General features: G+C 52.2%; 1 protein-coding gene across 3 annotated transcripts in view; it reads left to right on the forward strand.

Annotated features, from left to right (window-relative positions):
- The window catches only part of PEX6 (peroxisomal biogenesis factor 6), a 28,425-nt gene extending 2,518 nt beyond the window's left edge, over positions 1-25,907 (forward strand). The window contains exons 3-18 of one of the 3 annotated variants that reach the window (XR_012158349.1): positions 1,545-1,628; positions 3,066-3,168; positions 3,863-3,999; positions 4,314-4,425; positions 8,072-8,280; positions 9,008-9,203; positions 10,004-10,080; positions 10,556-10,688; positions 12,026-12,231; positions 12,341-12,402; positions 16,528-16,636; positions 19,679-19,795; positions 20,673-20,750; positions 22,078-22,217; positions 23,767-24,005; positions 24,270-24,413. Coding sequence is in view for 2 of the 3 variants with exons in the window: in XM_073339881.1 (XP_073195982.1) it covers positions 1,545-1,628; positions 3,066-3,168; positions 3,863-3,999; positions 4,314-4,425; positions 8,072-8,280; positions 9,008-9,203; positions 10,004-10,080; positions 10,556-10,688; positions 12,026-12,231; positions 12,341-12,402; positions 16,528-16,636; positions 19,679-19,795; positions 20,673-20,750; positions 22,078-22,217; positions 24,270-24,406 (1,900 nt within the window). In the remaining variant the exon portion in view is untranslated. Of the gene's footprint in view, positions 1-1,544; positions 1,629-3,065; positions 3,169-3,862; positions 4,000-4,313; positions 4,426-8,071; positions 8,281-9,007; positions 9,204-10,003; positions 10,081-10,555; positions 10,689-12,025; positions 12,232-12,340; positions 12,403-16,527; positions 16,637-18,052; positions 18,090-19,678; positions 19,796-20,672; positions 20,751-22,077; positions 22,218-23,766; positions 24,006-24,269 lie in introns of those variants that run through there. The other 2 variants (XM_073339881.1, XM_073339882.1) reach the window with 2 other exon arrangements.
- Positions 25,908-27,255: the final 1,348 nt, after the last annotated feature.

Raw genomic sequence — 27,255 nt, forward strand, 5'->3', positions numbered from 1 at the left:
ATGGACATATCTTCCATGAATTCTTTTTTGAACCTGGTTATACTTTTGACCTTCACAGCATCCTTTGGCAACAAGTTCCACAAGTTGACTGTGCATTGTATGAACAAGTACTTCTTTATGTTTATTTTAAACATGCTGCCTGTTAATTTCATCACATGATCTCTGGTTCTTGTGTTATGCAAAAGGGTAAATAATGCTTCTCTGTTCATTTTCTCTTCCCCATTCATGATTGTATAGACCTCTAACATATTCCCCTTTAGCTGTCCCTTTTCTAAGACTGAACAGTCCCAGCCTCTGTAATCTCTCTTCATATGGACACTGTTCTATACCCTAGATCAGTTTTGTGGCCCTTCTCTGAATCTTTTTCAATTCTAATATCTCTTTTATGAGATGCGGCAACCAGCACTACATGCAGTATTCAAGATATGGATGTACCATGGGTTTGCATAGTGGCATTATGATATTTTCTGTTTTATTAGTTATCCATTATTGGTGTCTAACGTTGTTAGTGTTTTTGATGGCTGCTGCACATTGAGTGGATGTTTTCAGAGAGCTATCCACAATGATGCCAAGATCTCTTTCTTGAGTGGGAACAGCTAATTTAGACCCATCATTTTGTATGTATAGTTGGGATTGTGATTTCTGATGTGCATTACTTTGCACTTATCAGCATTGAATTTCATCTGCTATTTTGTTGCCCAGTCACCCAGTTTAATGAGACCTCTTTGTAACTCTTCACAGCCAGCTTTGGACTTAACTATCTGTAGTAATTTGTATCATCTGCAGATTTTGCCACCTCACTAGTCACTCCCTTTTCCAGATCATTTATGAATATGTTGAACAGCACAGGTCCCAGTAGTCTCTCTGTGTATCTGGAGAACTCCCTCATAATACTTCCCTGTTTGCTGCTCTGTTCACTAGCTCTCATGATCTCTCATGCTCTTTCTCTTACGTAACACTTCCCTCCCCCCGATCCGTAACTTTGTCATCATGCCCTGTTATAGGATGTCTATGTTAGACTGTAAGTTCATGAGGGCAGGAGCTCTCACTTTATCTGTAAGGTGCTATGCACCCCTATGATGCTGAATAAAAAAAAATAGAATCATAGAAATGTCAGGCTGAAAGAGACTTCAGGAGGTCATCTCGTCCAGCCCTCTGCTCTGAGGCAGGATTAAGTTTATGTAGATCATCCCGGACATATGTTTGTCTAACCTGTTCTTAAAATACCAACAATATCTCTATTTCCACACCAAATTCTTCAAACATGGTAAAGCTCCATTCCCCGTACAGGAGTCCAGATGTGTCTGGCCATTTGCTGTCCACTCAGGAACCTGGGAGTGCGAAATCTAGCGTTTTAAACAAGTTGTCTGAACTTTTAGAGCACAGAGACGCACTTGAGGGGTTTGAATGGCTTTCCCCCCTCTTGCTGAGGTAAAGCTGATGGATTGATTTACTGTTTCTCACTGGTTTAATATTCTGAGGATGTGGATGACTGTACAACCTAAGAGAGTGGATCATTCACCATGACTATTGCTTTGTTGCAGGTTGGTCCAGGAGGGTGATATCCTGTGTATTCCAACAGCTGGACATCCTGAGTTCTTGGAAGGAAATTCAGAGAAATTTCTTAGGTATGCGGTGATCATCCTGTGCTTTTTCAGGTAGCTGTTAAAAGAGCTACTTTTCCCTTCTGGCCCAGTTGAAGCCAGGTTATAGTCTTTTCTGATCCATCCCTGGAGCTCAGAGTTGGTCTGTTGTGGGGCTTGGGGTTTTTTTGGATTAAATGTTTGTGTTGGATTTTAGGTGGGTATGCAGTTGCACATCAGTTCAGCAAAGCAGCCCTCAGAGAGAAATTGGTGGGGAAAAGAGAAGGCAAGAGGGAGAGAAGTGAAGGAGAGGGAGGAGTGCACTGCAGCTGTTCAATGACAGAAAAGCAGATTAAAGTAGATGTTTGGCCTTGTCTAAGTGGGAATGTTATAATGGTATAAACTAAGGTGTGAATTTAAACCTCTGGAGTTATACTGGTATATTTCCCCACGTGAACATTCTTATTCTGCTGTAAGAGGGCCTTTTAGGGGGTTTAATTTATATAGCTGAGTGGCAGATACCAATTTGTTTGACTAAATGTATCCTGTCTATACATATGCACATTATAGCACGTTTGAAAGCATTATTATGTCTACTTTAAGATGAAGTCTGATGTGAAGCGCTCAAATGGTTCTGTTACCATAGAAACAGGGATAAACAATGCCATCATCAAAACATTAAAATGACCACTTGGAAATATTTGCATTAGTTTGTGTTAGTTTAGTGACTCTGTATATTATTTCAAGACATAAAGATGGATTTCTTTTTGACTTCAAAGCATCACAACTATCTAACAGGTAAAACAAAATCTGGTAATAAATGGGTACAGATATCACTGAAATGTCATAGTGTTGCTGACAGCATCGTTATCATCTTGCTCATCACACTCTCTGTCGAGAGTGCATGGGTTACCACAGCCTTCGTTGCCTTAGCACGTACACAGTTTTGTGCAGAGAAGGTGGTTCTGACTACAGTTACAGTTGATTGTTTGTGTGGGTGTGGTGGAGTGCTTTTCAGGCCAGCCAAAAGACATTTTTTTTAAAATGTGGACAAAACAAAACAAGTCTTTGGTGGGGTTTTTTATGCAAAAGATACATATTCTCGGAGCAGAGTTGTTTCTCAGGTCTGGTCTACACTGCACACCTATATCAGTATAACTGCGTCACTCAGGGGTGTGAAATAGCCACACCCCGGAGCAATGTAGTTATACCAACCTAACCCCCATGTTGACAGCGGGATTATTAAGCAACAGAATGTGCAAAAGGCTCAAAAATAATACAAAACACTTACGGACAGATACTTTCTCACTGTCTGCCAGCTGGGAGGGGAGGGGGCACAGTCTCATCATGCCCCCTCCTGTTCTGGTTTATGATGTGTGTAACCAGTGGGCCTAGAGGCCCCAATTGCCTCCTGGTGAGGAAAAGCTCAACTTGCTTCTGAGGCCTCGGCTGCTGGGATTCAGGTTGCTTCTGTTCCTGCAGCTGGCCAGAGCTGTACTTCAAGGTGAAGACGATTGTAGGAGTGGTGGAAGGAGAGCAGTCTGTGGGGTACCTGGCTGACATCCAGAACACGTCTCTGTATCTGGTAAGGTGTCAGCGGGAGGCCGAAGAGGGTGTATAGGAGATGTGTGAGGCTAAGATCGCTTGGCCAGGATGGAGGGGGAGGGATAGCTCAGTGGTTTGAGCATCGTCCTGCTAAACCCAGGGTTGTGAGTTCAATCCTTGAGAGGGCCGTTTAGGGATCTGGGGCAAAAATTGGGGATTGATCCTGCTTTGAGCAGGGGGTTGGACTAGATGACCTCCTGAGGTCCCTTCCAACTCTGATACTCTATGATTCTATGACATAGGAACACTGAATTGGTATGGAAGAGGTTCATGGCTCTACACCCAAGATAGGTGCTTTAGGGAAGCTGTTCTCAAACTTTGGGTTGGGACCTTGTTTTAATGGGGTCACCAGGGCTGGAGTTAGACCTGCTGGGGCCCAGGACTGAAGCTGAAGCCCGAGACCCTCTGCCCAGGGTGGCGCGGCTCAGGGTACAGGCCTCCTAGCTGGGACTGAAGCCCATGGGGTTCGGCTTTGGCCCCCCCATCTGGGGCGGTGGGGCTTTGGCAGGCTAAGGCTTCAGTCCCCGCTCCTGGGGTCGGGTAGTAATTTTTGTTGTCAGAAGAGGGTCACGGTGCAATGAAGTGTGAGAACCGCTGCTTTAGGGGATGCAGGGTGACTTGAGAAGATGTCCCTTCTGAGGTATGGTTGGAAAGAGTTATTTCCTGCCTTGCAGATGGGTTCAACAAACAGCGCTGTGCCATCTTCCCCAAGCCGTGGTGGCCATGGGTTTTGGAGCAGTCTGTCTCCCGCCGGGCTCTCTGATGTGGTGAAGCAGCTCTGTGATGCTCTCCGGCCTCATCTGAACAGTAGGTAAGGTCACACTGATACAGCCCCCTTGTACTGGGGGGTTCCATCTGCTATGAGGAAGGTGTAGCATGGGGCTGTTTTGTGTTGTGGGTTGGTTTTTGCTCTGCGGCGTTACCCAGGACACTGGTTGTCTTTGGCAAGAGCTGCAGGTGTTTGGATTCCATGATTTCTGAGGGGTCTTTGCTTGGAGAGGTGCTGGAGCTTGGCATAGACTCTCTCTGGTGCTGGAGTCTCACTGCAGTGATAGTAAGGTGCCAGTGAGTGAGTGGGGGCCCACGCGCTCCATGGTGATGAGGATAGCTACCTTTGTGTTCCAGGGGGACCGCGCTACGTGGAACAGGCAGCATTCTACTGGCGGGACCCAGTGGTGGGGGGAAACTGACGGCAGTCAGAGCTGTATGTAGCTGCCTCAATCTCCACTTGTTCAAGGTAATTCCTTTAGTTGAGTTGCATGTTGGGGATCACTTGGTTGGGGGACTTACCATGTGTAGAGAATTCCAGGAGTTTTCTCCAACACAGGTGTTGAACTACGAATAAGCAAGTGAAATAACACCAAAGAGCTACTTCCTCTCCCCCAAAGGCTGTCTCCTCTGCCCTTGGTTCTAGCAACTCCACCCCACTTTATCTCCCTTCTCTCTATTTCCTGCGCAGCTGGTTTCCTTTGTGCCCTACCCCCCACTCCATGGATGTGTGCCCATCACCCTCGCCCCACTTCATCTCTGGAACTGAGATTGCAACAAAGTTTCCATTGTAATTTGGCTGAGTTTGGTATGTCACCAAAATTTGTGTTTTATTTTGTGTTGGTAAAAGCTCCTGTTCCAAACTCTAGGTGCCTGAACATTTTATTAATCTTGCTCTCTCTTCTCTCTCTGCCTCGAGACCATCCACTACTTCTGGATAAACTTAAGTTCAAACGCCTTCCATTTTAAATGGAGTTACAATTTTTTTTTCAGTCACTGTAGATAGTCAAAGCAGGGAAAACTCTCTCCTTCCTTAGTTTTCGAAGACTGGGGTTTTTCTTTTCAGTTTCAAGCTGTTCCCATCGTTTTGATGGTTCCTCATTTTTTCCTGGCATGCACAATGGCTGCTTGCTCATAGCCAGTCTCCCCTGGTTGGGGTGGTAGCCCACCCTGCTGTCTGCTTCACCGCCCTGTTGTGAGGTGATGCTGAAGTCGTTCTGCAATTTGAGTACAGTTTTCTATATACACAAACACATACATTCATAACCCCAGTCCGTATATGTATCTTGTAATGACCATCAAGTTCAAAACATTGCAAGCTTTCATGGAAGACCTTACTCGGTATATTTTCATAGAACAGTAGAACCTCAGAGTTACGAATGGCTCGGGAATGAAGGTTGTTTGTAACTCTGAAATGTTTGTAACTGAATAAAACGTTCTGGTTCTTTTAAAAGTTTACAACTGAACATTGACTTCATACAGCTTTGAAACTTTACTATGCATAAGAAAATGCTGCTTTTCACAGTGAAGGGCCTGAGGCACAGCCCGCCCTGTAACCATGGTGAAATGGGTTGGTGTAGTCTGGTGATCCAATCTAAAGCAGGGTGACTTGTGCAGTTCTCTGGGAGAAGTGCAGGCAGAGGCCTGTCCTTGGAAGCAGTGCTGGCGAAGAGGCTGGGAGGGAGATAACGGGACACACACCCCACGTGCACAGACGAAGCAACCTGGGCTAGGGTTCTGCAGTTTCTCTGGCAAATTAGATTGAAATGTCCTAGACCCCGAGTCTGGTGCACAGTGCTTCAGAGCTCTTGGTCCAGAAACTGTAGAATGTAGTGGTGGGACTCAGGTGCCTCCTGGCACTACCCAGGCAATGTGATTAGGCCTAGATTTGTGCTCTCCCTGTCCCACGAGTCAGATTGTGGGAGTACTCCACGTTCAAAGACAGCTGGTGCAGGGAGGGTTTGATCTCTCTCCTTGTCACCCAGGGTTTCACCAGCACCTCCTTCACTGCCCCATTGTACAAAGTCAGCTTAGTTACCCCCCCGCTTCCTCCCTTCTCTCTCCTAGAGAGAATGCACCCCTTTACACTGACACTCCAGTTCTGAGTCATCCCAGTGGAATTCAGTTACGCCCACTTGGCCATAATCACAGTAATTTAGCAACAATAATTTCTCCTCCACGATCTGTAGTGCATTTCTGTGTCGTACCCCTCCACACACCCCTAGTCCGCCTCTTCTCTTGCAGAACAGCTCCATTTTCTCTTTAAATGGGAAGTACGTCCCAGGTAACTTGCGTTAAATGGAAGCTCCCCTGTCCCTACCCGGAGCCTGCCCAGCACTCAGAACTGCAGCCTGTTAGCGCTGAACCCAGACTTGCATAACCCAATCTCTGTAAGTGGAGACTGCCTGATCTGTTGAGTTTCTTCTATGCTGCATGAATTGGACCCCCTGCTCCCAACACGAGCAGCTGGGTTCCACTCACGAATGGAGAACGAGGTCTGAGAGGATCGCCTGAATCAGCCTCCTTCTTCAGCTTTTTCCCAGGTCCCAGGAGATCTGTTGAATATCCTTCACTTACACTGTTTTTTCCGATGTGAATAGGGTTAGTGGAAATTTCCAGTATTCTTCAGGGCATGCTGGGTCCTTCTTGCGCACCCTTTCTCTTGGCACCTTCAAGCTGCATTTCCCACTGTGAAGCTGTTACCTGCACACTCTAGGGCACTCCACCTTTACCCTTCCGTGGGCTCAAGGCATAACCCCGTAAATTTAGGCACCCCTACCCTTTCCTAGTTCCTAAGGCTCAGCGCCACTCTCATCCAGTTCTTAGGGCTCAGGGCGTAATCTTTTGCGAGTTTGCAGGGCCTTTTACCAGTGAACGAGCCTTACACAGTAATATCCTTAATCTCTATTAACAGTTACCAGACAGAATACACATGCTAAGTGTACAATATGCACCACTCCCAATAAGGCAGATGAACCTTTCCTGGTGGCCAGTCAGGATCAGGTCGTCCTGGGCTCCAGTTTCTGCACTGTGTGATTGGCAGGGTGTTGAGGTCTGGCAGCTCTGATCTTGGGCTGTGTCCTGGAGTTGGTGCCAAAGAACTTCCCTTTGGACCCCAGTTCATATCATTAAATTTGGGTCCCGCTTAACTCTACCGTCACCAGCCATTGTAAACTAAAGTACAGTATTTTTCACCAGTCCTAGCCTATTATGAAACAATCCTTCAACCAATCACATCCCATCATCTTAGTTGATTTAAATCTTGTAGAATTAGTTACACAACAGACAGAAACAATTAAAGAACTGCACAGACCCTACAGCTAAACCATAGAGACCTGGGGACCGTAAAGGCCAAACAAGAGACGTAGAGATTTCACAATCACAGGGGTTGATAAGTGGTTCCTTGCCAGGCAGAATGCTGTCAAATGAAGTTTTCTTTAACCATCTTAAGCCCCGGTTCCTTTATCTGGTGATGGTGGGTGCAGTTAGGACAGGACCCTTTGTAGCTGCCCGATATGACACTGTTTTGATGCAATTTAGAGGGAATGTGAGGATGTGACTCTTTCTTAGCTCATGACTGCTGCTTCCCTAATCTGGCTGCTACTGCTTACTGCTGAAAAAGGTCTCAGACCTTAGAGTCCCGCACCGAGGTCACTGGTTTCCTCTCCCTCCCTGGCGGCTCCTTTCAGGGTTTGCCGCTGGGTCAGTGGCTGGGCCTCTGTACACCTCTTGTCTTTTCTGCCTGCTCCTTCTCCTTTCCCCCGACCGGTTGTGGGCGTGTTGGCCAAATGGCTCTGGGTGCCTTTCCCTTTGCTCTTCTTACTGCCTCTCCCAGCTGCCATGTTTCTCCACCCTCCTGGGCCTCCCCCACAGCTCTCCCCTCCGCACATCTTCTGCCTTGGCCTCAGTGGCCGCTCTGTGTCCCAGCTGCTGCCCCTTCTCTCTGGGGCTGGCCCTGGGCTTACCCTGCGAGCATCCAGCTCTGTCGGCGCCTCACTGTGAATTTCGTATGGAGAACTCGTGTTTGCCCCTTTGTTCCTCTCTGCAGGGTCTGCCCCCCTCGCCTCAGCAGAGCAACCCCTAAAGTCTCTGTGTTCTTGGTTGGTTTCCTGCAGGTGGATTGCGTTAGTTTGTGTGGAGACACGAGTGGAGCTACAGAGATGAAGCTGCAGTCTGCCTTTGTGCGGGCTGAGCTCTTCCGGCCATGTGTGCTCCTGCTGAAGGACATCGAGCTGTTGGGACGAGACCGGGACGGGCTGGGAGAGGACTCCAGAGTCACTGCTACACTAAGGCAACTCCTCCTGGACCGAGATGCTGGATCTAGGTATGGACCCTCCCTGGACACTGCCAGCTTGCACCTGAGGCCCTTCCCTTCTCTGTCTCGGGAATCCCTAGGGCAACAATCACTGTAGAGTCTAGGCATTAGCTTCCAGAGCATCCCATTGGGCTTTGGAGTAATTTTCCAGGCTTGCTCAGTTTATTTCAAAAAGCCTCCGGGGTTTGCCAGCAGAGCAGCCCTGAAGTGTGGGGAATTAGAAGATTTGGCCTCTGGGGCCGAGAGGATTCTTGTTTTAGTTCCCTGGGTTGGCTCCGATGAGACATTAAAGCAGATGTAGCATATCTGGGGTGAGGCTGAGCTGCAGGATATCATGGAAAGCAGGAGCAATGGCATACTTGTGAGATTGACAGCAGGTAACAGGAGCTGTGGGGATGACACAAGAACAGAGGGCTGGGAGACATGGGGAGGGAAGATGTGATGTCACTGGTGGGGGTCCCTGTGGCTTGTGGGGCGAGCTTGCAGGCGCCTGGGGGCAGAGTGGCGTAGGATTGAACAGGGCAGGTGGAGTAGGGATAGTCTCCCAAGCTGCTCTCGGAACTGCAGCTCTGCCCAGCACCTCTTGCAGCCGATTGTGCTGACATGCAAACATGCCAGTGCATGGCAGAGGAGTTTTGTGTGGGGATGGTGGCCGTGTGGCCGCCATGGATGTTGTTTGCAGGTTCTCTGCTGTGTGCCTGACAGCTCTTGTTTCTCTGGTGTGTTTGTGTCTCAGCGGTTACCCAGTCCTGGTGGTTGCCACCACGTGCAAGCCTCAGGACGTCCTGGCTGACGTGCAGACAGCTTTCCTCCACGAGGTGACAGTCCAAGCCCCATCGGAAGAGCAGCGGAAGGCCATTCTGAGCACGCTCACTGCCAGCCTTCCATTGGGCAAGGAAGTGAGCTTGGCCAAACTAGCGCGGAGAAGTGCGGTGAGTGCAGCCTGCCTGTGGCCCGGGGAGGGGGTGGCAGCCCTGTCGTGTGACTAGGCAAAGGAGGCTGTTCTGAGCCCCTCTGACTAGTCCTTCAGTTACTACGCTGCAAAAATGACGGCAGCTTGAGCCTTGAAAATGGACATAGGTGATGGTCCTCAGGAAGCCTTGATAGAGTAGCCTCTGCGGGGGAGGTCTCCCCACATGTCATGGGGCCTGGGCAGGAGCTGCCCTTCTCCCCCCGGCAGGCAGGCAGATCGCCCACACAGGGGTGAGGACAGCTGGGGAGGAGGCAGGCCCCACCCCATGCACTGGCTTGTGGGTCGGGGTGCTGCATTATGGGAGCAGTCTGTCCGTGTAGCATGCAGGCTGTGCAGCATGGCTGGGTCTGTGTTGCTCCTGGAGCCTGAATGTCCTTGGCCTGTCATTCATGTTTGCAGTTTTTAACCATGCAGCTTCAGTGTTGCAGTCATTTGGGTTTTTTATATTAAATCTCTCTGGGGCAAACTTTCAGAGGGGGATGTTTGTAGACTGCCGTGCAGAGGTGCTTGCAGAATTGTGCACCCAGACTTGCCTTTGCGGGCACTAAAGATGTGTGCTCACCTGGCTTGTTAGGTGTGATTGGTGTGAGGAAATGGGGTGATTACCTAGGTCAGGCTAAGCACCCAGTTGCACACAACACATCTGTGCAGGTACCTCTACCCTCCTTGTCTGAGAAGGAGGCTGCGCTTGGTTCCAGTGTGCACAGTGGCACGGATGCTCTTCACCATTGGACATGGGTTTTGTTTCTGTGTTCACAGGGGTTTGTGCTGGGAGATTTCTGTGCTTTGCTGGCCCAAGGAGGCCAGGCAGCTTGCACCAGGATCTTAACCTCAAGGTAAGTAGATGGGCCTGTGAGTGATCATCCATGGACTTGCAGAGTGCCTGCTTGTATCCAGAACATTAATTACTGGGAATGAAAAGCTCCATTTCCGCGGGTGGAAAGATACAGTATTTCATCCTCTTTTCTGTGGGAGGTGGGAGCACATGCAGTGAATGTGGCTGTGATCCAGACAAACCCATGGTGGAGACATGGCAAAGACTACATGGCGGTGGGGACAAAGTGCAGCGAGGGAGATGCAGTGACTATGTGCAGTGATTGTGGCCATGGTTGAGACAGCACAGTGAGGGAGATGCAGTGACTAGCAGGAGTGAGGCTGGGACAGTGCCAGGTCTGGGGCAGTGGGGACCGTGCAGGGGCTAGCAGAAAGGGGCAGGGGTGGTGGGGACGGCTCAGGGAGAGATGTGCTGTTGGTGGTGAATTGAGCGTGTGAAGAGAACAGACTTAGACTTTTCTCCTTCTCTGTGGCCAGTTTCCCAGGGGGGCTGAGTGAGGACGAGGAAAGAGATTTTTGTGCTGCTGGGTTCCCTGTTCTCGCGGAGGATTTTAACGTTGCTTTGGATCAGCTGCATGAGGCTCATTCGCAGGCAGTTGGAGCCCCAAAGGTATGAACCACTGAGCGGGGAGGAAGGATACAAGGCTCCGGTATCTGTGCCACTTGCCAGGTCCGTTTGAATGGCCCTCACCCCATCCCTCAGGACATGAAGCCACACTACAGTAGATAGGCACCTGATGGTCACTCGCAGAGCCGGACGTCTGAAAAACATTTGATTAGCAACAGCCACGCGGGGGTCTGTCCCTCACGGCACTCCCCACTCAGAGACCAGCAGGCTGGGTGCCATGCTGGGATTTCCACTCCCTGACTGCCTGGAGTGTACGCTCTCGAATGAACTCACGCAGGAAAGTGACAAAAACTCCCTCTCACCGGTGGATGAACACTTTTCACAGAGGGATCGCTCTATACCCGACCTCCCAGTCCTCATCCTCAAAGGAAATCTGCACAACACCTTCCAAAGAGGGGCTTGGGAGCTTAAATATGTAACTTTGCTAGGCACTAAAAACCATGGATTGAGCAGAGCCACTGGGCTTATGGCCTATTACAACAATCTATAACCTACTACTTCTCCTATGTGACTGGAGGAGTGTTAATGGGCCACTTCACCTTGAATGGTCTCTTGAAATTTATGTTAACCACTTATACTAAACAATCTGTTCCACCTTGAGTTTAGCAGTGACACTCTGAGTTAGTTTCCCAGACCAGAACAAGAGCTCAGTGTAAGCTCGAAAGCTTGTCTCTCTCACCGACAGAAGTTGGTCCAGTACAAGATATTACCTCCCTCACCTTGTCTCTCTAATCTCCTGGGACCAACAAAGCTACAAGGACACTGCAGACCCTGATGGGAATAGGCAGTCGTTCCTGCAGCCATGCCCATTATTGATGTGTTTGTCATGCAACATTTTGGTCCCATCCCCAAAGTTCTCTCCCTCCAGTTACTGTTCCAGCTGTGTGTATGGAAAGCAGGCAGCGTGCTTGGCACTGTGCAGAACGGCCCCTGTCTCTGGGAGCTTGCCATTCAGACACCCCGTGCCCCGGGTTTGGCCGTGAGACTGGTGTGGGAGGCTGGGTTTTCGAGGACAAGGCAGAGCAGCAGAGAAGGCACTCTGTGTGAAGGAGGGCGGTGTGACCTTTGAGGAGGGGGCTGAGAGCTGCGGAGGAGTCTGAGATGATGGGCTGGAGTTTGGGGGCAGGGAAGGTGTGAGAGAAGGGGGTGCAATCAGATCAGGGATGTACAACATACACACTGGGCAGGGAGCACATGGAGCGGGGGTGTCAGAGTGCCCTATTCGCGCAGCTGCCAGTCAGTCTTGGAGCTGGGGACTGGAGCAAACCTGCTCTGGGCTGGGGACGAAGTGGGTGACTGGGCTGTTGGTCTCGCTGCAGATCCCCACGGTCACCTGGCAGGACATCGGCGGGCTCCAGGAAGTGAAGAAGGAGATCCTGGACACCATCCAGCTGCCTCTGGAGCACCCGGAGCTGCTGTCTGTGGGGCTGTGCCGCTCTGGCCTTTTGCTCTACGGGCCTCCTGGGACAGGAAAGACCTTGCTTGCCAAAGCTGTGGCCACTGAGTGCACCATGACTTTCCTCAGGTGAGGAGGGGTTGGCCTTTCTTGGGGTGGGGTGCTGGTCCTGTGCTGTGTGTGCAGGGCTCCTTTGCGCAGGGTTGGTATAACTGGGTCCCTGCTCTCTCCATTGCAGTGTGAAAGGGCCGGAGCTCATTAACATGTACGTGGGGCAGAGTGAAGGGAATGTGCGTGAAGGTGAGTAGCAGCTCTGGCTCCTGGGGCTCTGTGCGCTTTTGGCTCATAGTTGTGAGCGTGGCTGGCAGGATGGCTGTGCGCCCCGGGAGTCTTCTTCTCCTCCTTGGCGTAGGAGGAAGGGGATAGAATTTGACCCTATTGCTCGTCCAACAAACTTCTGCTCACAGCGAGGCTGCTGGGGACAGTGGACCAATCTGGCCTGTGTCCTGGGCCAACTGGCTCAGCCTCCCTCGTCCCCCCTGTATCAGGTTTACTAAATCCTCTGTGCAACACCCCACTTCTCCCTCTCTTCCCGTCTGCTCTCTCTTCATTGTCCCAGCTCCATACTGTGGCCATCTCTAGCCTTGAGGCCCATAATGGCTCTTGTCTGGGCCTCCCTGCTCCTTGCCTCTCCTCTAATCTGCCGCTGCAGTCATCACATCTCTTCCTTGAATCCCTCCATTGGCTCCATGCCTGCTCCTGCTCCCAGCTGCCTGACGTCCCTGCTGTATTAATTCATGTGGACTAAATGGACCCAGAGAGTCAAAGGTGCTAACGTGACCCTGAAACTGTCCAGTGTTAAGCCACACTAAACAAGGTCAGGGCTTTGGCATACAGAGACCTCCGCCTGCTTAGTGCCACGGCAAACACACCATCAAACAGCCTTATGACCATCTATTAAAGAGACAGAAAAGATGGAAAAACGTTCAAGCATTTGAAATGTCAAGTATTAAGTCAGGCTCTCGTTTTAACGACGTACCTTGTTCCCCTTCCCTTTGGCTGGAGAGAGAGTGTCTCCCTTGTTTGGCTGTCTCACTGTCCTTGGGGAAAACAGAACCAGTTTGTTGAGATGCACTGGTGCTGTAATGGTTAAAGTCTGATCCCGTTTCCTAGAAGACAAAACAAGACACGCACCCAAGAGGGGAGGGAAAAGAGCAGCAAATACAGAAAATGCAGCTTCTGTCTCTGGTGCTGACTCTCACTTGCAGCCTTGCTGCTGGAAAAACTCAGGCCCAGCACCTGGTCTGATCAGCATTGAGCTGTTTAGGGCATTGCTTTTAGCTGCCTCTTTCTGGTCACGGGCTTGCTGAAGTGTTGCAAAATATGCAGCAACACTTGGCCAACTAAGCCAGATGCTCCTTAGGCAGATGGCAAAGGAGAGAGATAGGAAAGAGAAGAAATAAGGTGGGGAAGGAAAAGAACACACAAGGGGAGTGGGGGGGGTGACAGTCTCACATCCCAGGTGGTGTTTGAGATCTAGTCAGAGCCAGTGGAGATGGTGATGTCATCTGGCTCCCTCTCTCTAGCCTGGTCTGATCAGGACATCTCAGGATTAGGACAAAGGAGGCACCGCAGTGTCATGCTGGATCCTGGAGTCCCAGGAGACAGTCTGGGATGGCAATCATGATGGTACAAAAACAACACGGAGCCCGGTGGCACAAAAGTGGTTTTTTACCCACGAGAGCTTATGCCCAAATAAATCTGTTAGTCTTTAAGGTGCCACCAGACTCCTTGTTGTTTTTGTGGATACAGACTAACACGGTTACCCCTCTGAATTATGATGGTGAAGCTTTTCGGAGCAGCTGTTGGCAGACAGCTGCTACTTTTTTTCCCGTCAGCACTTGTTGAGTTTGCTTCGCCTCTGCTAATTTTCACCCCCAAGTCTCTTTTTAAGGCCCCCAAAGGGGAGTAGCCCTCCCACATAATTTTGTCCACCTATCGGGTCTCACTTCCAACACACCAATTTTGGGCCATTGATTGCTGGTCCCACACTTCTCTTGTTTACCTGGCATGATTTGAACACAGTCCTTGAATTTTATCAGTAGGACTTTTTGTTCTTTCTGTCTTCCTTTGGCACCTTTTTCCATCAACATGGACTATTACAGGTTATTATCATGCTCTGTGAATTTTCACTCACTACAAGTTGAGCTCACACTAGGGTAAATTTGTTGGCCCAATTATCACAACATCCTTTGCAGAGCCCTCCTATGCTGTTTGGGGATCACCCAGACCAGTGAGGGATTCCGTTGCCGCCTGCCTTGTAACTTTGGGGGCCTTAATGCTGTGTTGCTCTGGCTCAGAGCGTGGACACCAGGAGCCAGCCCACAAGCACAAAAGTCTCACCCAAGATTCCACCAGCCTCGTTACTCCTGGCAGGGTGACCCCAACAACCCTTCTGGTCCCCAGTTTCCCGAAGTCCCTCTCCCCCATGTTCTTAACTACCAGACACTTGGACTTTTCACCCCTGGTTTGTCACCCCTGAAGGAGTGGAACCTGCCCCCAGTTATCAGCTCACTTTGGCATGCATATTCCATGCTGTTTGCATGCCAGAGACCTGCATGGGCTAAAAATAAACAAGGTTGAATTAATGGGAAAGCCACCGATTGGAAGGTGAAATAGGGAAAGTAAACACACACACAAGACACAGAAAATAAACATAAAGACGCCACTGCAGGTTTCACACTTCTCTATTAGCTCAGTTCCCTTTTCTAAGATAAGGTATTTCCTGAACAGTTCCCTTGTGTACCCCCATCATAGAGGGGATCCAGCATTTCATGGCCAGCACCCCTCCCTGCTGTGAGGTGGATCTGAATTGTAGTACAGGTTATGAGCACGTTTTTTATATACTTAAAGACATAGATTCATAACCACCATCTGCCGACATATCTCATAATGACCATCAAGTTATGAACATCACAAGGTTTCAAAAAAGACCTGACTTGCCATATCTGTCATATTGTATACGACCAGTTGCTTCAATTGCTCATTCTGCTGTTCTCCCTTTGGGTGGTCTGGACTCTGATTGTCACACCTCTGTAATCACACCCAGCTGCATCTCTCCCCTACTGTGCTCCATGCTCTTTCCAGGTCCTTCGCCGTTATTGCTGCTGTTTGTGTTACGTCCGTCCCTTCGGGCCACAGACCAGGCTCAGGGCCCCAGTGTCTGGGTGTGTCCAGACATGTCATGGGAAGCCAGTCGCTGCTGCAGAGCTCGCAGACTGGCTCTATGATAAGACCCAACAGGTGGACAAAATGGACAAACAGGGGTGGCTGAGGGAGTGGTGAAAGGAGCCTTTTTGCTGTAGCAGACAGATGGTGCCTCCTTTCCCCCCTGGAGACAGCTAGTGACTCCAGCCGGTGGGGATGAGAGCTGGCAAAGCAGGGCCCTCTGGACAGTCCAGGCAAAAGGGCTGAGATTTCTCTGACTTTCTCCACCCTGTGCTGAATGGCTGTGTGAGGGAGGGCTGGGGCATGGCTTCACACCGCACTGCTCCTACTCCCCGGCCCTCTCCCGCTCCCGTTTAGCTGATCCCCTGCTAACTAAACCCACCAAAAAAAGAGAAAAGAACAAAAAATCATGGCGCTAACGTGCCATCTGCTGCCATCCCATTGGTCACTCTGCCTGTGGGTGCTACTGCATCCCCCCTTCCCCGTGTCTGTGTCATCTATTTACACAATCGTGCCTCATTGTTTCCTTGCATGCCCCTGTCTGTCCCCATCTGTTGTCTCGTGTCTTATACTTTGACTGTAAGCGCCTTGGGGCAGGGGCTGTCTCTCTGTCTTGTGTTTGTACAGCACCTAGCGCAGTGGGGCTGCTCCACGGTGGGCTGCTAGATGCTACCGTAATACACCCAATAAATAACAGTAATGGTGAGTAGCCGTCCCAGGATGCCACCTGCATAGCCGCCCTCTTCTTTGTGCTTTCTGCCTTGCCTCATGCACCCCTGTGCCTGGAGTACATGCCCTGTTCCTGTCTGCCAAGCAGCCTCCTCCCTGAACAGCTGTGGGCATGTTCTGTCACGTCCCAGGAGAGATGGCAGAGCTCTGGGCTGAGGAGTATGTGTCTGCAAAGCAGGACCCAGTCATTTTCTGGTGATTGCTCATGTCCATTCAACTTACATGTGTGCTCGCCACATGCATGGTGCCAGTAGTTTTTCCCCTCAGCAGTATCCGCAGGGGACTGGCTCCGGCGCCCCCTTGACTGGACTTGAGCAACACGTCTCGAAGAACACCAGTTATGGAAGAGAGAACTCTCTTTTCCTCCCACTCTGGACTGCTTGCTCGATGGGGGCTCCCCACTGTGCCAGCTCTCTCTGTGCAGCCCTTTCTTGGGTGCCCATGCTCTGCGTGTGTCTTTCCTCCCAGTGTTTACCAGAGCCAGGGCAGCTGCCCCCTGCATTATCTTCTTCGATGAACTGGATTCCTTGGCACCCAACCGTGGACGGAGCGGAGACTCAGGTGGAGTTATGGACAGGTGAGTGCTTGCTGCGCCCTTCTGTTTTGGCAGCTACATTAGGATTCTGGGTGATTTGATACACGCCAGGCATGTGTGAGATTGCATGGCAGGGCCAGGCACACATAGGTTGGTGGCAGAATCTCACCCTAGTTCTTCCCTCATTGCCTCCCTGCTCCTCCCAGTCCTCTCCTTTGCTGCAGTGGGCTTGACACCTGCTTTCGCACTGCCTCACACGTGGGGCGTTGTCATTATCTGTTGCTGACTGTAGTAAGTCCTAAGGGCCTCTGGCTGAGATCAGGCCCTCCTGTTGCTGGGCGTGGGGCAAACACTTACGAAAATGACCGGAGAGGCCTCGGTCAGGATCAGCATTCAGGCTGCTGTGCAAACGTATATGAAGACACAGTCCTTGCCCACGAAGAGCCATCACTGCTGAAATCATAACCCATGTCTTGTTTCTTTCCCTCTGTCGGCTGGGAAGCGCTTCAGGGCAGGGAGTGCTGTGTGAAGCACCGCACACCTTTCACGTGTCAGCAGAATCTCAGTCACGTTCCTGCAGCCCAGCCGGCCTGTAGGTGGGATTTTTGGGAGCACATGCCTCTGACGGTGACTATGTGCAAGGCTCAGCTGAGCACAGTGAGTTGTAACCTGAAGCGTTATGAAGGTGGTGTGGCTGTGCTCGGCTGAGCCTGACAAGGCATCCACAGGCTTGAGGGTAGCTTCTCGTGTTTGTGGGCCTAGGAATAGAGTCTGTTGACTAGACTAGACACAGCAGGGTATCCAGAGGCCTGACGCTGCAGTGTCTGCCATTCACAGTTCACCTGACTCCCTGTGGGGTGGCTGTTGGGTGCAGAGGGTGCACACCGGTCTGACTGCCAGCAGTGCCTTGCAGGTGAGCTCGTTACGCAAGAGTACACTACGGGGCAGGTTCCTAGATTCCACGGCCAGAAGGGTGCATTATGGTCGTCTAGTCTGACCTGCTGTATAGCCCAGGCCAGAGACTGCCCCAAAGTAATTCCTGGAGCAGAGCTTTTAGAAACACATCCAGTCTTGGTTTAAAAATTGTCAGTGATGGAGAATCCACCATGGCCCTGGGTAAGTTGTTCCAATGGTTAATTACTCTCATTGTTAAATTTATGCCTTATTTCCCGTCTGGATTTGGCCAGCTTCAACTTCCAGCCACTGGATCATGTTCGACCTTTCTCTCCGAGGTTGAAGAGCCCATTATTACATAATTGTTCCACAAGTAGATATTTGTAAACTGTGATCAGTTCACCCTTTAACTTTCTCTTTGGAAAGCTAAACACATTGAGCTCCTGGAGTCTACCACTCTAAGGCAGGTTTTCTAATCCTTTAATCATTCTTGTGTCTCTTCTCTGACCTCTCTCCGATTTATCAACATCCTTCTTGAATTTTGGACCCCACACCTGGCTGCAGGATTCCAGCAGCAGTCGGACCAGTGCCCCATGCAGAGGTAAAACAACCTCTCTGTTCCTACTGGAGCTTCCCCTGTTCACACATCCCAGGGTCACGTCCGCTCTTCTGGTCACGGTGTCGCATGGCGTTCAGCTGATTATCCACTACAACCCCCAAAATCTTTTTCAGAGTCACTGCTTCCCAGCATAGAGTCCCTCATCCTGTAAGTTTGGCCTGCCGCCTTTGTTCCCAGATGTACACATTTACGTTTAGCCAATTTAAAATGTATACCGTTTGCTTGCTCCCAGTTCACCAAGTGATCCAGATTGCTTTGTATCAGTGATCTGTCGTCTTCGTTATTTAGCACTCCCCCAATTTTTATGTTTGCAAACTTTATCAGGGATGATTTTATGTTTTCTTCCAGGTCATTGATAAAAATTTTAAATAGCCTAGGGCCAAAAACCAATCCCTGCGGGACCCCACTGGAAACACACCCACTCGATGATGATTCCCCATTTACAATTACATTGTGAGACCTATCAGTTAGCCAGCTTTTAATCCATTTAATGAGTGCCATGGTAATGTTATATCATTCTAGCTTGTTAATCAAAATGTCCTGTGGTACCAAGTGAAATCCCTTACAGAAGTCTAAGTATATTACATCAACGTTATTATTTTTATCAAATTTATAATCTCATCAAAACCAAATTAGTGTGACAGAATCTATTTTCCATAAAGCCATGTTGATTGGCGTGAATTATCTTACCCTGCTTTAATTCTTTATTAATGGAATCCCATATCAGCCACTCCACTGTCTTGGCCAGGATCGATGTCAGACTGACAGGCCTATAATTACCCAGGTCATCGTGTTTACCCTTTTTAAATGTTGGCACGACATTACTTTTTTCCAGGTCTGAGCTGTGGTTAGCAAATGTCTCTGTAGGGAACATGATCCACAGAGATGTGTGTCTGTCTATATATGGTTCCTGTCACCAGAGCATCGGAGCGCTTCTCAGACATTAGTGTGTGTATCCTCATCAGGTGCCGGGGGGGCAGGGCAGCGTTGGGAACGGAGCCTCGGAGATGAACGGGCTTGCCTGAGATCACACAGAGAGTCTGGCAGAGCTGGGAACTTGCCTTAACCACAAGGCCATTTGTGTTCTTGTCCCAAGGCAGGGGTCTTGGGCTGTGCCCATGTAGTTCCCTGTTAGAGAGGCCTATGGGTCTCAAGGGCTGTGTGTGTGTGAAGTGCTTTTCGGGGGGGCGGGGTGTGTGTGTAGGCGTGCTGTGGGTGGCATGGTCTCAGGGACTGGGGACTGGACAGGAAGTCAAAAGACTTGGGTCTTGTGACCTGCTGAGTGAGCCAAGATGCTCCACACACACACACTCTGTCTCCCTCTCTATTTCTTGGTCTTGTCTGTTGAGCTTATAAGCTGCTTGGGGTAGTGACTGTCTCTTATGGTGTGTCTCCACCATGCCCGGTACAATGGGGCCCTGGTCTGAGCTGGGGCTTGTGGGTGATCTGGTGATGATAATACTGCTAAGTGTCTATGGATCTGGGGAGTGGGTTTGTTCACAGCTTAAGGTTGGATTAGCAGTAACTCCAGAGGGTCCGTACCTTTGTCGTTCCTCTCTTGCCCTTGGTAGAGTTGTCTCCCAGCTGCTAGCAGAGCTTGATGGACTTCATTCCACCAGAGACGTGTTTGTGATCGGTGCCACCAACAGACCTGACCTCCTGGACCCAGCACTGCTCCGGCCTGGCAGGTACATTGCTCGCTGCTCTGGGCTTGCTTGGGCACATGGGTACTGTTCTTGTCCATATGTGGGGAGAGGCTCCTTGGGCAGTGCCTCGGCCTCTGGGCCCACGGGGCAAGTGGCTGTCGGGCTTCAAAGAGATCACGTTGTGCCCAGTGCAGCCTGCATCACCATGTTACCTTATCACTTTGCCCACCCCAGTCCCCTTTCCCTCCTGTGGTGTGGTATGTTCACTCGTCTCTTTTACCCTGCAAGCTTTTCTGGGCTGGGCCCGTCTCTGCCTATGTTTGTGTGCAGGACAGAGCGTGACACAGCCCTGGTGCTGATTGCAGCCTTTGAAAGCTACCACAGTGGAGACAATGGGGGCGATGGATTTCCTGTTGCCCTCCAGCCTCTTTATTCCAGTCTGGCGGCGTACTGGGAACGGAAACAGTCCTGGGCATTAGCCCTGGTGTACGGGGCTCCCCAGCCTCTGCAGAGCTCCTGCAAAGGGTCTGTGCTGGCTTCCCACTCAGCGCCTCTCGTCGGGCATGAGCTGGAGGAGGGCTGAGGCAGGGCTGAAACATGTTGATTCTGGCTACCCGGGCTGGCCCTCAGCCTGTGGGGATCATTGCAACCCGAACATAAGCTAGAGCAGCCCTCATGCTCCTCTGATTTACCCTGGGGTGGGACAGGCTGAGAATCGGGTGACGTGAGGCCACCTCTGTCTCCCCAGTCCCTGGGCTCAGCGTGAGAGTGGAGCCTGGTAACGCGGGTGCCAGGGAGCCACCAACTGCCCTGGTGCTGGGGGCAGGGCTGTTGTGCTGACGCTGGGAGCATGTGACTTGCCTGTTGAAGCAGGTTTTTCTTGATCTGTCCTTGACTGGCTCTTTCTCTCCACTGCCAGGTTTGACAAGCTGGTCTACGTCGGCATGAATGAGGACCGTGAGTCTCAGCTGCGGGTGCTGAGCGCCATCACCAGGAAGTGAGTGTTTGCCCAGATGCCTAGCTCCGAACAAGCCGCTTTCTTGCTTAGCTGTGCATGCGCCGTGTGGCTCGGGGGCTGGGCTAAGCATGGGTGGGGGCGGCTGGCAGAGTGGAAGGCAGTTCAGAGGTGCCGGTCATGGTGCCCAGAGCTCTGTGGGCTGCCCCTAGCTCGGAGCTGGAGGTAGCATTGGTGTGCAGGCCTCGCTGCCGCAGCACTGCTCCCTAGACTCTGTCCTGGCCTGGGGATTTGTTCTGGCCATGCTGGCTGGCAGCAGGGTGTGTGAGGTGTCAGGCCAGGCAGACAGGCCTGCTGCCCAGGAGAGAAGGAAAGCCCTGCAGCTGTGGGCAGGAGCAGGGCTGTACCGGGCTCCCTCCAGGCCTACATGAGCTCACACCACCTCTTCAGCTCCGGGCTCGACCTTCACACCCACAGGCCCTTCCTGGGCTGCAAGAGGCCTGGCCTCAGCCAAAGAGATGTGGAGCGCTGTAACAGAGCTGTGTCTGCACACAAGGGGACAGACCCTCAGCAGGGGAGTTATGTGCTGCTTTGTTGAAGTCACTGTTGCTTGACACCAGCTGAGGAGCTGGCCCTGCACTATAGAGGTTGTGGTGCCAGGGGTCCCATTGTGATCTGCCAGTGTTTTTACCCTGCCCACACTGCAGGGCCCCAGGGAGTCTCCCATCCCTGTCCTAGGGATTATCCATGGTGTACAGCTGTGCTTTAACCTGTTTGGAGGTGGTTTAGTTTCCCCATCTGGCTTGTGGACGATCACTGCTGTTTCTTCCAGCTCAGGCCAGGCATATCCTGGTTGGAGAAATGAACATGTGCGTTGCTGAAATCTGTGTCGTATGCTCTCCGGTCTGGCTGTGTGGCTGGCTCGTCTGCCAGAGCCCTTCCTGTTAGGGGAGACCGAACCTCTGGGGTGTGGGGTTTGCACAGGAATTTTTGATATCGAGACCACTTTGATATAGGTAGGTACGGAAGCTCTCTTCTGGGAGGAGTCTGCAGCCAGGAGCCAGACCTGCAGACGTCTGGTCTTCCCTGATTGACAGATCTGAATTGCCTTTGAATCTACCCTGCGGGAGTGAGACTCCACTTGTGATGCGGGCCAGCAGTGTTCTTGGAGGAGGGAAATGAACGAGTAGGTTAATCAAGTGGTGGAGCCTGTGATTATGGAGAACCAAGTGCAGAGCCCAGGGGGGCTGCACAGGGAGGAGCTGACCTGGGGATCCGAGTCCTCCTGCCCACAGCCTTCTGGCTGAATTCTGTGTGGCTGGATTCAGTCTCCAGCTGTCTGTGGATCTAGCATTTCCCTTCCTGGCAGGTTCAAACTGGACCCTTCAGTGAGCCTCAACAGTGTCCTGGATCAGTGCCCTGCACAGCTGACGGGAGCAGATCTGTATGCGCTCTGTGCAGACGCCATGATGTGTGCCGTCAAAAGGAAGGTGGATTGGATTGAGGAAGGTAGGAGCCCAGCCCTTTCCCCTTGTGCACTGTGCAGAGGTTAAAATCTCTAGAGACAAGCTGGACCCCCAGCTACTGGGAGGGGAGTGATGCAGAACAAATTACGCCAGGCAGACATGGGGGTTTCCCCTGATAGGGTTTAAGGGCAGTGAATTGGGTTTTAGTGAAGCATTTGATACAGTGTCTTGTGAAATCTTCCCTCATCAATTCACACTGGCTTGGACTAGACTCTGTTGGGGGTTGGGACAAAGGGGAATGCCAAGTGGCCAAGCCAAGTCGGGAGGAGGCTCCTCCGGGGATTACCATGGGGATTCAGGCTAGGTCAGGTCATGTTCACCAATGATCTGGGCATTTTGGGAACATTCACAAGGGATTGTAACTAAACTGGGAGGCATGCACACATGAAGGCAGATGAAAGCAATGGAGAGGCAGCATTGTCCGTTAGTTAGAGCGGTGGGCTGGAGCTAGGAACCCCACTGTCCAAGTCCTAGCTCTGTCACGGGGCTCTTTGAGGCTCCGCACGGTGGGGTCCGTCTGCATGAATCAGCCTGTGTGATGGGCATTGGTATGTCTCTGTACGGAGCTCCCCATCTGTAGAATAGGGTCATGATCCTGGCTTCCCTCTCCGGGTTTGGCTCCTCAGCATGCTGTCTAATTTTGCAGTATTAAGAAGGGTCCGAGCGAGGCAAAATAAATGGAGAGTCAGACTTAAAAAATGCTCTGTCCAGGGACGAGTGAACCATGTGTCAGGCAGCAGGGAGAGCCCTGGGACCCAGCCTTCCTGCCTGGCCAAAGCTGGGGTAGTGAACAGCGACTGAAAGGGGACTTGTCATTGGCTGTGTTTGGTCACCAAGTGGTGTGGCAACCTTTTCTCGCTCCAGCCACTCTCTCTTGTACATGTGCCTTAAGCTAGGTAAACAAACATTATATAAATGGGCTTGAAGTGGACTCTGCTCTGCCATCCTGGCGGTCAGCCACTTCCAGCTGGGTTGTTTGTCCCCCTGCTCTCGGCACAAGGCAGCTGCATAGTGATGGGTCTGGCACCAGGCTCTGAGAACAGTCCCACCAGGGCTTGTTCAATCTGATCTGAGCAGGGAGCCTCACGGCCCAAAAGTGACCAAGGGCTGGTGAGGTTGACACAGGAGGGGAGAGTCTGAGTGCCGAGTACGTGCAGCTTGGCTCAGGGACTACGATCCCCACCCCCCCGCCCCGGTGTAACCCCAAAAAGTCTGTAGGCACGCTCGCTGCTGGAGCAAGGAGGTCTCCTCTGCTCTCTGTTGTTGCCCCCCTTTCTTCTTCTCACCAGCTGCTCTGCAGCTTCTCTCCGTGAAAGGTTAAAGGGAAAGGGAGTGGCTGCGGAGAAAGGCATGAGCTGTCCCCTCTGGTCACTGACAGGCAGACAGCTCCCATGTGCACGAGGCAGAGCGGGGTTTAGAGGTTTGCCAGCCCAGAACATTCCACAGTCACCAAGCAGGACCCCTAAAGTCCTGGGATTTAAGAAGAGAATAGACTGTGGGTTCTCTTTCATTTCTGATTTTGGAGCTCTTAGGTGGCACCTGGACCACGGTTTCAAGCTTTTCTCCGCAACCATGATGGTTAGAAACTTCATTACAAAACCAAGAGCTGAGAGTCACCCGTAATCACGATTCTAGAATATGGGGCTAAAGAACATTCTCCACTGCAAGACGCGGCAGGGTGCCCTTCGCCCTCTGGGGAGCTGGCGTGGAGGCGTTCGCCAAGCCCAGCCATTCTGCCCAAATTGAGTTCACGCATCTGCCTTCCCACAAGGCAGGTTCTTATTTGCCTAGGCTTGGGCAGCTTTTGTTAAGCCATGATTCTGAATGCGAGAGAATGTCAGAGGAGGGGCTGGAGGCAGGGGGTGGGGGCAGGGTGAAATCAGAGCCTCATGTGGCTGTTCAAAAACTCATGCAGAGTCTAGAGTGGGGGCTGTCAAGTCTTGCCTGGCTGGGGGCAGATTCCTGGACTGGGGGTGGGGAAGACCAACTCCCTGTGCCATGTGCATTCAGGTGCCTGTGTAACTCTTTCCCCCAGGGCTGGACACGGAGAGTTCAGCTCTAGTTCTGAGCATGGAGGATTTTGAACAAGCTGCTGCAAGGCTGCAGCCATCCGTTTCGGAGCAGGAGCTGCTTAAATACAGAGTGATCCAGCGGAAGTTTGCTGCCTGCTAGCCTGCAGTGGAAAGGGAAGGGAAGGTGCTCACGAAGCACTAATACAGAGAAGTCCAAGAGGATTCGGGACAGCTGTGTGGGCTGGTGATGTGGAGAGGTGGAGGTGTCATCACCTGCTGACTCCTGGCCAAGCCTGGCCACCGTTCATGGACGTGGGGTGGATCTCAGGCTTTGGGCAGCACAGCTGGGGTTCATGTTCCTCTTCTGTCCCAGGCCCCCTCCTCCAACCTCACGTCTTATGGCCAGGCTGTGGTGCACCCAACTCCCACAGCCGCCATCCCGCCCTCATGACCTGGTGTGTGAGGAAGGGGCTTTAAGCTGAGTTGTGGATCTCAAGGGAAAGGAGTGCAACCAAAGCCCCTGTGAGACCCTGCACTAGTCATGGATGTCCCATGACCCTGTGCCTTCCCCCTGGAGTAAGCAGAGATCCTGGGCTTGGGGGTGGATTGTCTCTTCCCCCTCCCACAACCTCCCTGGGATGTGAGTGAATTAGCAGACGCCGCCTTCTCGGGATCAGTGTTGTGGTCAGTGCAGGAAATGGCTTCCCTACTGCTGGGCTGGGGGCTGCGTTCCATGCTGTGGATAAGCTCCAACTCATGCCCTTCTAGGGCTCCTTCTCATCTCTCTGATGGGCTGCCAGGAAGCACAGCAGCTGCTTCTCCCGCGCTGTGTGCCATGGTGCAGCATGGCAGGGTCAGTCTCTGTGCGCTGAGATCTGAGTTGGAGAGAAACTGGGCTTGGTCTGTTTCACTAAATTAAAGGAGAGCTTCTCTCGGCAGTTCCATAGCTGGGGGATGCAGCGGGGCACTGTCCCAGCTCAGGTGACAGGGGGTGTAGCGGGGGAGACCCTGAGAGCAAGACAGTTCTGGGAGGAGGTGAGGTAGGAATGGGGGTTGGTGCAGATTTGTAAGTGTCAGAAATGCACTGTTTCAAGCAGATATGTCTGATTCTCCAAAGCTATCATGGTGCTGTGCCAAGGAACGGGGCCAGGGTGGTTGTAGACAGCTGGGGGCTCTGGGAGTAGGTCTCGGACTTTTCTCCTGGCGAGAGGGGAATTCACACCCACAACTCTTCTCCCTGGGTACAGGGCTAGCATAAAACCTGGCACCACTGAAGGGTGGTCTCGTGCTGGCCCTTGGCATGGAGGGGAATCTCATCCTGAATGAGAGAGAACTTCCTGGTGGAGCTTTAGCCACCTGTGGTGGGAGGGTCCCCTGCTGCTTTCCCTCCTGGCTTATGCACCTCAGCTAGGGATGGTGCTTCTGATCACTCAGGCAGCCACCATCAAGACAGGAGGGGCGCCAAAGCGGCAGGGAGGAAGCGTGGGTCACCTGAGAAGTTTCTGAATCCCCCTGGCCAGCTCCTAGCACATGGGCAGTACACAGGGAAGAGGCCCGGAGCACCTGACTTGTGTGAGGATGCGGCTGGCTGCACGGGCTGGGGGCAGGGGTATGTACTGTACATAGGCTTTCTCAATAAAGGGGGAGTTTCTGGTCTAGTTTTTGGCTGTGTCTGGGGATTTATTGCCCCCTCTGCAGCTTCTGGCTTCATCTGGGGTCAGGCATTCACAGAGAGCTGCCAGAGGTCATTACAGTCTGAGCACACAGAGGGGCATTGACTCACCAGGCGCGCAGGTCGCAAGAAGCAGAGTGTGGGCTCCTGTCAAGCCTGGCTTGGTGTCATTGTACCCACTTACCAGCTTCTGTCGGGGGGCTTGCAGGGGCGGAGCTGAGCCAGCTGGGGCCTCACGTGAGCCTGGCAGGGAGTTTGGGTCTATGCCAGGCAGCTGTGCCCAGCAGTGCTGAGCCTGCAAAGGCTGCCTGGGCTGTAGCAGTGCCCTGGCCCCTATCTGTGTGGCTGGCTCTTTGGGGACAAGGAGACACTGTGGGGCAGTAAGACTTGGTCAGTGATACTGGCTTCAGCTTTTCTCTCGCATTGCCTGGCCCCAGCTTCCTCTCCCAGGGGAATCGCAACAGCCTGTCCTCAGCAGTGCCAGCGATTAGTAGCAGTTCTCGCAGCCTGTGGTCACGCCTGGCATTCTCCCCCGGGGAGGGACTGAGCCGGCTGGAGCAGCAGAGTGCCTCTTTCCAGCCACCAATGGACACTTACCCTCCTCTGCTGCTGGGAGAGCAGCCCAGCAATGGGCACGCTGATGGGGGGTGGGTGAGGAGGTGCTGAGTAGGATGCTGGCCCGGAGCTGGGCTGAGGCACGGGCACCAGTGCTAGGCACAGCGCTTCTGAGCACAGGCCCCGAAGCTGCCCCACTAGTGGTTGGCTGTGTTGCACCCCCCAGCCTTTCGGGGTTAGGCTGCCACCTCCCCTCTGGGGCCAGAGAGACCTGCTGCTGCCTCGAGCAGCCACCTCGCCTTGCCAGCCCCCACGAGCACCTTCTCGTTCTCGCTGCCCTTTTCAGCAGCAGGGCGCTGGGGCTGACCCCTCCCAGTGCTGCCAAGTGCCTCCAGCCTGGCTGGTCTACCCCTTCGTCGCTCTCCCTGCACCCTCGGCCATGCAGCTAGGTGCTTAGCCCCCGCTCACCGGCTGAATGCTGACAACACCTGGAGGAAGCTAGCTCAGGGCCAGGAGCCTGGCTCTGGACAGCAGCCACCTTCCCCAGCCAGGTTGCGCCCTGCGCTGGGAGGGAGGCGGGTACTAGCTGTTGGCAGACAAGACGAGGACCTCTGCCCCCCACTCCCAGCCTTGAGCAGCTGCACCAGCTGGCAGTGGTTTTCCCTGCTGCGAGGCTTGTGCCACCTGCTTTTCTCTCTCAACTCCTTTCCTTGCCCTCGGGTCAGGCTCACGCTGCTGCTACCGGGCAGCAGGCCACCAGCTGCACCCCGCCGGTCCTGGGC

This window comes from Lepidochelys kempii, chromosome 3 (genome assembly GCF_965140265.1).
Source record: "Lepidochelys kempii isolate rLepKem1 chromosome 3, rLepKem1.hap2, whole genome shotgun sequence".
In the NCBI taxonomy this organism is placed as follows: Eukaryota; Metazoa; Chordata; order Testudines; family Cheloniidae; genus Lepidochelys; species Lepidochelys kempii.